Source organism: Ranitomeya variabilis, chromosome 1, assembly GCF_051348905.1.
Source record: "Ranitomeya variabilis isolate aRanVar5 chromosome 1, aRanVar5.hap1, whole genome shotgun sequence".
Lineage (NCBI taxonomy): Eukaryota > Metazoa > Chordata > Amphibia > Anura > Dendrobatidae > Ranitomeya > Ranitomeya variabilis.
In genome coordinates this window covers 747,555,808-747,568,751 of record NC_135232.1, presented here as the reverse complement: position 1 = coordinate 747,568,751, position 12,944 = coordinate 747,555,808, and the positions used below count along the sequence as shown (strand labels likewise).

General features: G+C 45.5%; 1 protein-coding gene across 1 annotated transcript in view; it reads right to left on the bottom strand.

Moving 5' to 3' along the window:
• Nucleotides 1–11,200, bottom strand: part of NID2 (nidogen 2) — a 56,406-nt gene extending 45,206 nt beyond the window's left edge. The window contains exon 1 of the mRNA XM_077270073.1: nt 10,794–11,200. Within this exon, the coding sequence (XP_077126188.1) occupies nt 10,794–10,994 (201 nt within the window). The 5' untranslated portion in view covers nt 10,995–11,200. The remainder of the gene's footprint in view (nt 1–10,793) is intronic.
• Nucleotides 11,201–12,944: the final 1,744 nt, after the last annotated feature.

Genomic DNA, 12,944 nt, shown 5'->3' with positions numbered 1-12,944 from the left:
CCCCCGGCCGTCGGCTTTCCCCCTCTGGTGCACAGAACTGCGTAGGAGCCCACGCCATTTTTTTCCGTTTTTTTTTTTTTATTAAAGTTCAGTAAGAAACATAGGCCTTGCTATTATATATATATCTATGGATAAATCTATAGATATATCCATAGATAAATCTATATATCTATAGATGGATAACTATGGCTATATCTATCTATAGATATATTTATAGATAGATAATCTGTAGGTACATAGATATATCTATCCATATATCTATCTGGCTACTTTCGCACATCAGGTTTTTGCCGTCAGGCACAAGCCGGTGAGTTTTTAAAAAACGGATCCGTGGGTTTTTTCCGCCGGATCTGTTTTTTTCTCATAGAGTTATATAAGCGCCGGATTGCGCCTGATGGCCACACGTTTCATCCATTTTTTGCCGGATCCGTCAGAAAAGCTGTTTCCAGCAGACGGAGAAAACGTACAGAAGAACAGTTTTTCTGTCTGGCGAAAAAACGCCCAGCGATGGAGCCGGCGAAAAACGTATGAAACTGAGATGTGAAATGATGAATCCGGCCTCTGAATCCAGTTTTTCATGCATTTTTCCATTGAAATCATGCACATTTTCCCTTCTCTCTCTCTCTCAAAAAAACCGGATCAGTTGCATCAGTTTTTCACTATTTGCAACGGATCCGTTTTTTCAAAAATTCGCCGGATCCTGCCTGATGGATAGATGTAGATAGATATATGGATAGTTAGGTTACTTTCACACATCAGTTTGTTTCCGTCAGGCAGGATCGAGCGAATTTTTGAAAAAACGGATCCGTTGCAAATAGTGAAAAACTGATGCAACTGATCCGGGTTTTTTTTAGAGAGAGAGAGAACGGAAAATGTACATGATTTGAATGGAAAAATGCATGAAAAACTGGATTAGGAGGCCGGATTCATCATTTCACATCTCGGCTTCATACGTTTTTCGCCAGACAGAAAAAACTTTCCTCTGTACGTTTTCCCCGTCCGCCGGAAACAGTTTCTTTTGACGGTTCCAGCAAAAAAGGGATGAAACGTGTGGCCATCAGGTGCAATCCGGCGCTAATACAACTCTTTGAGAAAAAAACGGATCCGGCGAAAAAAAAAACCGCATCAGTTTTTTTCAAAACTCCCCAGATTATGCCTGACGGCAAAAACCTGATGTGTGAAAGTAGCCTAACTTTCCATATACCTATCTACAATTATCTATCTCATTCTATCTATATATCTATCTATCTATGTATCTGTGTGTAATGGAGTGTGGGTTGGACAAATGTAAAAGAGGAGGTTGGACAAGACATGATATCACAAATCTTTTTTTTTTTGTTCAATAGTACATCTTTATTTAGCTTTCAAAAACGCATACAAAAACGCATCAAAAACCGCGCAAAGAAGTCTGCGTTTTCTGCCAAGAGCTGCGGATTTAGTGCAGAAAAATCCGCAGGCAAATCTGCAATGTGTGCACATATCCTTAGCCCACAAATTTCAGCATTTTGTATTGCACTGAGACCTAAAGTGTCGAGTGTGCACCCGGGAACCCAAAACTGACTGTATTAGGCTGGAGTCACACATGGCGTAAGACAATACGCCACGTATTATACGTCCGTACTACGGCCGTAATACGGAGAAATGTTCCCAAAATAGTGATCCGTAGTCAGGGTGTGTCAGCGTATTTTGCGCATGGCATCCTCCGTATGTAATCCGTAAGGCATCCGTACTGCGAGATTTTCGCGCAGGCTTGCAAAACCGACATCTAATGGATTTATGTGCTCAAATGTTAGGGAAAACATATATACAGTATATATATATATATATATATATATATATATATATGTCATTGAGACACATATATATATTCTGTATTTAGATTTCATTCAGCGCGATATCTGTGAACAGCCGGTAATTCAATTGCCGGCTTTTCATTTCTCCTGCACAAACCCGACAGGATATGAGACATGGTTTTCATACAGTAAACCATCTCATATCCCCTTTTTTTTTGCATATTCCACACTACTAATGTTAGTAGTGTGTATGTGCAAAATTTCAGCGCTGTAGCTGCTGAAATAAAGGGTTAAATGGCGGAAAAAATTGGCGTGGGCTCCCGCGCAATTTTCTCCGCCAGAGCGGTAAAGCCAGTGACTGAGGGCAGATATTAATAGCCAGGAGAGGGTCCATGGTTATTGGCCCCCCCGTGGCTAAAAACATCTGCCCCCAGCCACCCCAGAAAAGGCACATCTGGAAGATGCGCCTATTCTGGCACTTGGCCACTCTCTTCCCACTCCCTGTAGCGGTGGGATATGGGGTAATGAAGGGTTAATGCCACCTTGCTATTGTAAGGTGACATTAAGCCAGATTAATAATGGAGAGGCGTCAATTATGACACCTATCCATTATTAATCCAATTGTTGGAAAGTGTTAAAAAACACACACACATGATTAAAAAGGATTTTAATGAAATAAACACAGCGGTTGTTGTAATAATTTATTGTTCTCGCAATCCATTTCCAGGCCCTCGCTTGGCAAAATAATAAACACACAAGATACATACCTTCTGATGTCAGATCACGTCCCACGAAGTAATCCATCTGAAGGGGTTAACTAATATTACAGGCAGAGCTGCGATAAACCACTCGCTCGTGCCTGTAATCCCCGGGTGCTGAAAGGAAAGCAGTGATCTGTACTTACATTGAGTCGCGGTGAGGCGCCCTCTGGTGGATGTTCTCATGAACTGCAGCCTGGGAACTTTTTCCCACGCTCCAGGTCATATGAGGACATCCACCAGGGGGCGCATCACCGCGACTGAAGGAAATGTAGGTCAATGACCTACATTTCATTCATTCGCCGGGGAATTACAGGCACGGAGCACACAGCTGCATTAGCAGGGCTCCTGCCTGTAATATTAGTTAACCCCTTCAGATGGATTACTTCGTGGGACGAGACGGTTCACCAGAAGGTATGTATCTTGTGCGTTTATTATTTTTCCAAGCGAGGGTGTTCCTGATGGATTGCGAGAACAATAAATTATTACAACAACCGCTGTGTTTATTTCATTAAACTACTTTTAAATCATGTGTGTGTGTGTTTTTTAACCCTTTCATACAATTGGATTAATAATGGATAGGTGTCATAATTGACGCCTCTCCATTATTAATCTGGCTTAATGTCACCTTCCAATAGCAAGGTGGCATTAACCCTTCATTACCCCATAGCCCACCGCTACAGGGAGTGGGAAGAGAGTGGCCAAGTGCCAGAATAGGCGCATCTTCCAGATGTGCCTTTTCTGGGGTGGCTGGGGGCAGATGTTTTTAGCCACGGGGGGGCCAATAACCATGGACCCTCTCCTGGCTATTAATATCTGCCCTCAGTCACTGGCTTTACCATTCTGGCGGAGAAAATTGCGCGGGAGCCCACGCCAATTTTTTCCGCCATTTAACCCTTTATTTCAGCAGCTACAGCGCTGAAATTTTGCACATACACACTACTAACATTAGTAGTGTGGAATATGCAAAAAAAAGGGGATATGAGATGGTTTACTGTATGTAAACCATGTCTCATATCCTGTCGGGTTTGTGAAGGAGAAATGAAAAGCCGGCAATTGAATTACCGACTTTTCACTAACACCACTGCGTATTTCTCGCAAGTCACACTGCTGGTCCGTGTGGAATCCGTATTTTTCTCGCCCCCATAGACTTTCATTGGCGTATTATTTGCGCAATACGCTGACAAACGCAGCATGCTGCGATTTTGTACGGCCGTAGAACGCCGTATAATACTGAACCGTAATATACGGCTAATAGGAGCAGCCCCATTGAGAAGCATTGTGCCGTATGTAATGCGAGTTTTACGTACGTAGTTTTTGCGCTCTTACGTACGTAAAACACGCATGTGTGACCCCAGCCTAACTGTGCCATTGCTTGCATGACACTAACGAGGAGCAACAAATGTGCCACAAGCCTGGGATTCTCTGGCCACTGTCAGAATTTCTCATTGCACTGGGACCCCAAGTGTCACGAAAGTTTTGAGTTCCAGGACAAATTAAGAGGACTTAACTCTATAGCGCCACCTGTTGTGATTGTGACTTGTAGGATCGCTACTTACAACAGGTGGCGCTATAGAGTTAAGTCCTCTTTTTCTCAGAAGAGGCAATTTGCATATTTAAATTCCCAGAGGAGCATTGTACGGCAAATAAGCCTCCTTACCTTGACAAGCCAGAGATGGTATGTCACTCTCCATAAGGAGAAACGATACCCCTTAGACCCCAGTCCAGAGCCTCTCACCTAGCCAAATCAGTTCTCATGCTTCGCACTGACGAGGGCCAACAGCCCGAAACACCGTGTCTGCGAATTGAGATACTGATTTGGCTTTTATCCTAAGTCATATTGCACGACTCGTTAAAGGGTTGATTGTGACTTGTAGGATCGCTACTTACAACAGGTGGCGCTATAGAGTTAAGTCCTCTTTTTCTCAGAAGAGGCAATTTGCATATTTAAATTCCCAGAGGAGCATTGTACGGCAAATAAGCCTCCTTACCTTGAAAAGCCAGAGATGGTATGTCACGCTCCATAAGGAGAAACGATACCCCTTAGACCCCAGGACAAATTAAGTGTGTCACTGATAGGGAAGATAAAATACCAATGTATGCCATCCATCAGACACAAACAACAAAAATCAGCGTGCTACCAATCTGGTACCCCAGGGGACCCCTGCTAATGTCACGCTGATCCTAAAGGTACCGTCACACTCAGCGACGCTGCGGCGATATAGACAACGAGCCGACCTAAACTAGATCGCTGGAGCGTCGCTGTTTAGGTCGCTGTAGAGACGTCAAACACAGCAACTCCAGAACGATGCAGGAGCGATCCTGTGACGTAACAGCGACTCACTTCTCGTTCTCGCTGGTTGATAGCTCCATGTCTGGCATTGCTGGCGTCGTTGCTTTTGATGTCAAACATGACGATACTCGCCGACCTAGCGACGAAATAAAGTTCTGGACTTCTAGCTCCAACCAGCGATGGCACAGCGGGATCCAGATCGCTGCTGCGTGTCAAACACAACGAGATCGCTATCCAGGACGCTGCAACGTCACAGATTGTTGTCGTTCTCGTTGTAAAGTTGCTGAGTGTGACGGTACCTTTAGGCAATGCTGTGCTGACTCTTAAGACTATGTCTACATCTGCATTGTCCTAGGCGTCAGAGGCCACCAATTCTCCCCTAAGGGTACCGTCACACAGTGCAATTTTGATCGCTACGACGGCACGATTCGTGACGTCGCAGCGATCGTATGATTATCGCTCCAGCGTCGTAGACTGCGGTCACACGTTGCAATCACGGCGCTGGAGCGATGCCGAAGTCCCCGGGTAACCAGGGTAAACATCGGGTAACTAAGCGCAGGGCCGCGCTTAGTAACCCGATGTTTACCGTGGTTACCAGCGTAAAAGTAAAAAAAAAAAAACCGTACATGCTCACCATCTGATGTCCGTCCGGTCCCTTGCCGTCCGCTTCCTGCTCTGACAGATCCGGCCGTACAGTGAGAGCAGAGTGCAGCGGTGACGTCACCGCTGTGATCTGCTCTCACTTTCCGGCCGGCAGACAGTCAGAGCGGGAAGCGGACGGCAAGGGACCGGACGGACATCAGATGGTGAGCATGTACGGTTTGGTTTTTTTTACTTTTACGCTGGTAACCACGGTAAACATCGGGTTACTAAGCGCGGCCCTGCGCTTAGTTACCCGATGTTTACCCTGGTTACCAGTGAAAGCATCGCTGGATCGCTGTCACACACAACGATCCAGCGATGTCAGCGGGTGATCAAGCGACGAAAGAAAGTTCCACACGATCTGCTACGACGTACGATTCTCAGCAGGATCCCTGATCGCTGCTGCGTGTCAGACACTGCGATATCGTAACGATATTGCTAGAACGTCACGAATCGTACCGTCGTAGCGATCAAAATTGCACTGTGTGACGGTACCCTTAGATTCAGACATTGTAACAGAAGGAGAAACTTCATGTCTTACAACTTTAGTACACAAGAGGAGCACACAACACATCTCCCTGGAGTGATACTTCTTGGAATCAGGAAAAAAAAGAGGAAGGAAACGTCTCACAGGCTAAACAGTACAGACACTGTAGTCGTGATATTTCTTGGCGACACATACAGTAAAATGAGGCCCAGGCACACAACATGGATGTCTGCTAGCAGTGTAGCCTAGGAGCACTCCATGTTATCCCAGAAAATGGAGGACAATAGGTGCCACTGATACGAGGGCAGCACATTAATGCCGCGAGGAAAACCTGAGACACTGTTAACTGATCTCCATGATTTGGCACAATGTATCTTCCAATCTGATATCAAAGACATTACAATTTTGGATCATCATTAATGATATGGAGGCACCAAGGCGAATGTCACTGTCAATGTAATGTCACCGCTCTGCTGGTACAGAGGTGACTTATGGAGGCGTCACAACAGAAAGAGCATAGAGGCTGATAAAAGTAAAAGCAGCTATTCAGTTCTGGAGCAGTCACAGCATGAAGGATTTCATGTATTCACTTAGCGGCCGCACTTCCATAGAGTCACACAGTGGGAGGGAAAAGGAGATCGTAGGTCTGAGTATTACACGTTCATTCATAGTGTCGTGTACGGCATTGTGTCCATTAATACTATGGCGTGCTGTGCATTATACACACTGACATGTACTGCATGTAGGACCAGACCTAAATGTGTAATATTTATTGCTACACTGAGCAGCAGATACTTTATAAACTAGAGCATGTATTTAAATATTTATACAGAGGTGAAGACAAATCATTTCTGTCTGTTCATACACCTGAATCAAATTCTAGCGCCATGCCCAGGATTGTAGACACTCCGGCAGCGATCTGTAACCCTACAATGTCTATGCCTCATCATCTACGGTGAGTGATACACAGGAGTCATGCACTGCTCATACATTCATTCACTGCTGTCCTCTCGGTTCTCTCCACTTATCACATACAGTGGGGGAAGAATAGTATTTAGCCAGCCACCAATTGGGCAAGTTCTCCCACTTAGAGATGAGAGAGGCCTGTAATTGACATCATAGGTAGACCACAACTATGAGAGTCAAAATGAGAAAACAAATCCAGAAAATCACCTTGTCTGATTTGGCAAGATTTATTTTGCAAATTATGGTGGAAAATAAGTATTTGGTCACCTAAAAACATGCAAGATTTCTGGCTCTCACAGACCTGTAACTTCTTTCTTAGGGCTCATTTCCACATGCGAGAAACACGTCCGTGTCTCGCATGTGGAAACCAAGCTGTGGCGCCGGCACTCCAGAGCGGAGCGTGCAGCTCCATGTGTTCCTATGCGGCCGCACGCTCCGCTCCCAAGTGCCGGCACCAGAGCTTGGTTTCCACTTGCGAGACACGGACGTGTTTCTCACATGTGAAAATGAGCCCTTAAGATGCTCCTCTTTCCTCCACTCATTACCTGTAGTAATGGCACCTGTTTAAACTTGTTATCAGTATAAAAAGACACCTGTGCACACCCTCAAACAGTCTGACTCCAAACTCCACTATGGTGAAGACCAAAGAGCTGTCAAAGGACACCAGAAACAAAATTGTAGCCCTGCACCAGGCTGGGAAGACTGAATCTGCAATAGCCAACCAGCTTGGAGTGAAGAAATCAACAGTGGGAGCAATAATTAGAAAATGGAAGACATTCAAGACCACTGATAATCTCCCTCGATCTGGGGCTCCACGCAAAATCTCACCCCGTGGGGTCAAAATGATCACAAGAATGGTGAGCGAAAATCCCAGAATCACGCGGGGGGACCTAGTGACTGACCTGCATAGAGCTGAGACCACCATAACAAAGGTTACCATCAAGGCTACCATCAGTAACACACTACGCCACCAGGAACTCAGATCCTGCAGTGCCAGATGTGTCCCCCTGCTTAAGCCAGTACATGTCCGGGCCCCTTTGAAGTTTGATAGAGAGCATTTGGATTATCCAGAAGAGTATTGGGAGAAAGTCATATGGTCTGATGAAACCAAAGTACAGGGTGGGCCATTTATATGGATACACCTAAATAAAATGGGAATGGTTGGTGATATCAACTTCCTGTTTGTGGCACATTAGTATATGGGAGGGGGAAAACTTTTCAAGATGGGTGGTGACCATGGCGGCCATTTTGAAGTCGGCCACTTTGGATCCAACTTTATTTTTTCCAATGGGAAGAGGGTCATGTGACACATCAAACTTATTGAGAATTTCACAAGAAAAACAATGATGTGCTTGGTTTTAACGTAACTTTATTCTTTCATGAGTTATTTACAAGTTTATGACCACTTAGAAAATGTGTTCGAAGTGTTGCCCATTGTGTTGGATTGTCAATGCAACCCTCTTCTCCCACTCTTGAAACATTGATGGCAACACCACAGAAGAAATGCTAGCACAGGCGTTCAGTATCCAGGCCCAAAACAACACTGCTCTAGGGGAGATCTGCATGGAGGAATGAGCCAACATACCGCCAACAGTGTATGCCAACCTTGTGAAGACTTACAGAAAACGTTTGGCCTCTGTCATTGCCAACAAAGGATATATAACAAAATATTGAGAACTTTTGTTAATGACCAAATACTTATTTTCCACCATAATTTGCAAAATAAATCTTGCCAAATCAGACAAGGTGATTTTCTGGATTTGTTTTCTCATTTTGACTCTCATAGTTGTGGTCTACCTGTGATGTCAATTACAGGCCTCTCTCATCTTTTTAAGTGGGAGAACTTGCACAATTGGTGGCTGACTAAATACTATTTTTCTCCACTGTATGATGTGATGCAGTGCTTATATATGTACGTTCTTAGTATATATATATATAGTATAGTATAGTATATGTATGTATGTTCTTAGTATAAATGTATATATGCTACATCCACATCATTTGTAGACCCATATACAGCTGGGTCTTTTATATATTAGTGAAATATCCAGGCATATTGTATAAAGGTGAGAACAAAAACCACTAATACATATTACTTGATTACTGTTACAGCCCCCCGAAGAAGCCCAAGCGAAACGCGCGTCGGGGCTGCACTGAGACACACGTTAGCATGCAAATATGGGTAAACAGGGTATTCTTTAAGACTATTTTCTCCCCAAGGTCTCAGATTTTTGGAAAGGAGTATTCATTTTAACCTATTCCTACCTCCACTATTTAATCTTTAAATAGAGCACTGTGCACTTTTTTGAATATACGATTTGCAAGATAGGTTTTTGAAATGGAGGGATCTGACTTTTGCTAGCTTGCCCATACTGTGATTTAACCAGCGTTTTCTGTGTCCTTCACACACGAGCCTTCTATGTGCCTTGTTTGTTGTTGCTGTTGATTACTATATGTGATTGATTTTTGGTATTCATACTTTAATAAACTTTGTTATATTTTTTTTATAACGTTTTGGACAATGACTCTGTGAGTTCTTTTAGGATTTAAAATTGTATAAAGGTATAGATGACCGATAGTTCTACATGACTCTGTATACCCTCCAACAATCCTCTACATGGTATACGGGAATCTATACCAATGAGCAGATATCTATACAGTTATACAAGGCTCTACACCAGATGAATTTATCCTCCTGTGCTACACAGTAAACCCCATACAGTGCTGTATACAGTACTACATGGCTATAGACCCCCATACCGTGCTGTATACAGTAATACATGGCTATAGACCCCCATACAGTGCTGCATACAGTAATACATGGCTATAGACCCCCATACAGTGCTGTATACAGTACTACATGGCTATAGACCCCCATACAGTGCTGTATACAGTAATACATGGCTATAGACCCCCATACAGTGCTGCATACAGTAATACATGGCTATAGACCCCCATACAGTGCTGTATACAGTACTACATGGCTATAGACCCCCATACCGTGCTGTATACAGTAATACATGGCTATAGACCCCCATACCGTGCTGTATACAGTAATACATGGCTATAGACTCCCATACCGTGCTGTATACAGTAATACATGGCTATAGACCCCCATACAGTGCTGTATACAGTATTACATGGCTATAGACCCCAATACAGTGCTGTATACAGTATTACATGGCTATAGACCCCCATACCGTGCTGTATACAGTATTACATGGCTATAGACCCCCATACAGTGCTGTATACAGTATTACATGGCTATAGACCCCCATACCGTGCTGTATACAGTATTACATGGCTATAGACCCCCATACCGTGCTGTATACAGTATTACATGGCTATAGACCCCCATACAGTGCTGTATACAGTAATACATGGCTATAGACCCCATACAGTGCTGTATACAGTAATACATGGCTATAGACCCCCATACAGTGCTGTATACAGTATTACATGGCTATAGACCCCATACAGTGCTGTATACAGTAATACATGGCTATAGACCCCATACAGTGCTGTATACAGTATTACATGGCTATAGACCCCCATACCGTGCTGTATACAGTATTACATGGCTATAGACCCCATACAGTGCTGTATACAGTATTACATGGCTATAGACCCCCATACAGTGCTGTATACAGTATTACATGGCTATAGACCCCCATACAGTGCTGTATACAGTATTACATGGCTATAGACCCCCATACCGTGCTGTATACAGTATTACATGGCTCTGTATACGGCCATACAGTGCTGTATACAGTAATACATGGCTCTGTAGACCCCCATACAGTGCTGTATACAGTAATACATGGCTCTGTAGACCCCCATACAGTTGCACTTACATAAAGCTCTCTCAGCTCAGCCTCATAGAAGAGAATGGGCTGTTGCAGCTGCAGCACCTCGGATGTCTCGTCGTCCCCCTCCGGCATCAGCAGATCCCCCCGGTGTCCTCCATATGGGAAGAGCTCCTGCCGAGAGATAGCAGCGGTGATCGTCAGCAGGCAGTGCCAGTGCAGCAGCAAAGGGAGCAGCCGGGTCCTCATGGTGATCGGTGGCAGCGGAGGGACAGTACGCAGCACCGCGCCCCACTACTGACTGCAGGAATTCTGACCCGGGACCTTCCACATCCGACCCCAAGCGGCTGTGAGGGCGGAGGGAGGAGGCTGCAGGGCGGGGAGAGGGGAGCTGGTGAGGGTCCAGAGGACAGCTGGCTCCTGCCCACCCTCCATCCATGGCTGCGGGAGGGGGTGGGGAGCGCTCCCAGCACGATGGAGGCTACAGTCAATCATTGATGGCAGGAGAGTGAGGGAACTAGTCCAGAAACTGAGGACGGAGGCCGCTCTGCTGTATGGGTAGCAACAGCTGCTGCAGAACCTCACAGCAGAGATGCCGGCATCCCATACAAAACCACAGCTGCTGCAGAACTTCATAGCACAGCTGCGGGCATCCCGCACAAAATCACATCTACTGCAAAACCTCACAGCAGAGTTGCCGATCCCGTACAAAACCTCTGCTGCTGCAGAACCTCACAGCAGAGTTGCCGGCATCCCGTACAAAACCACAGCTGCTGCAGAACCTCACAGCAGAGTTGCTGGCATCTCATATAAAACCACAGCTGCTGCAGAAACTCACAGCAGAGCTGCCGGCATCTCATACAAAATCACAGCCGTTGCAGAACCTCACAGCAGGGCTGCTTGCATTCAGTAGAAAATCACAGCTGCTGCAGAACTTCATAGAGCTGCCGGCATTCAGTACAAAATCACAGCTGCTGCAGAACCTCACAGCAGAGCTGCCAGAATCCCATACAAAACCTCTGCTGCTGCAGAACCTCACAGCAGAGCTGCCAGCATCTCATACAAAAATCACAGCTGCTGCAGAACCTCGCAGCAGAGTTGCTGGCATCTCATATAAAACTACAGCTGCTGCAGAAACTCACAGCAGAGCTGCCGGCATCTCATACAAAATCACAGCTGCTGCAGAACCTCACAGCAGGGCTGCTTGCATTCAGTAGAAAATCACAGCTGCTGCAGAACTTCATAGCAGAGCTGCCGACATTCAGTACAAAATCACAGCTGCTGCATAAACTCACAGCAGAGTTGCCGGCATCCCATACAAAACCTCTGCTGCTGCAGAACCTTACAGCAGAGCTGCCAGCATCTGATACAAAAATCACAGCTGCTGCAGAACCTCGCAGCAGAGTTGCCGGCATCTTATAGAAGACCACAGCTGCTGCAGAACCTCACAGCAGAGCTGCCGGCATTCAGTACAAAGTCACAGCTACTGCAGAACCTCACAGCAGAGCTGCCGGCATTCAATACAAAGTCACAGCTGCTGCAGAACCTCACAGCAGAGCTGCTGGCATCTCATAGAAAACCACAGCTGCTGCAGAATCTCACAGTAGAGCTGCAGGCATTCAGTACAAAGTCACAGCTGCTGCAGAACCTCACAGCAGAGCTGCTGGCATCTCATACAAAAATCACAGCTGCTGCAGAACCTCACGGCAGAGCTTCCGGCATCTCATAGAAAACCACAGCTGCTACAGAATTTCACAGCAGAGCTGCAGGCATCACGTACAAAATCACAGCTGCTGCAGAACCTCACAGCAGAGCTGTCGGCATCCTATACAAAACCAGACCTGCTGCAGAACCTCATAGAAGAGCTGCCGGCATCATACGCTGAGTGCATGGTATCAGTGTTTGGCCACCCCTCGTGTATGTTCCTTACAGTTACGCAGTGTGACCGTACAATGCTGCCTACCGCCATGTATTGTTGTTCTGGCCCTGCTAGCAAATGTCGCGTGCGGGTTGGTAACGCCGAGTATTATCAGGTCCGGGGTCCTGTTTTCCAGGACTTAAAGGGAACTTCTCATAAGACTCATGCTGCCCGAACCCTTGACGCTGGCTGTTAGGCTGTGTTCACACGTTGCATTTTTTTTGCTGTGTTTTTTAATGCAAATTTCCAGCTTCGTTTTACATCAACAGCTAAAAACTCAA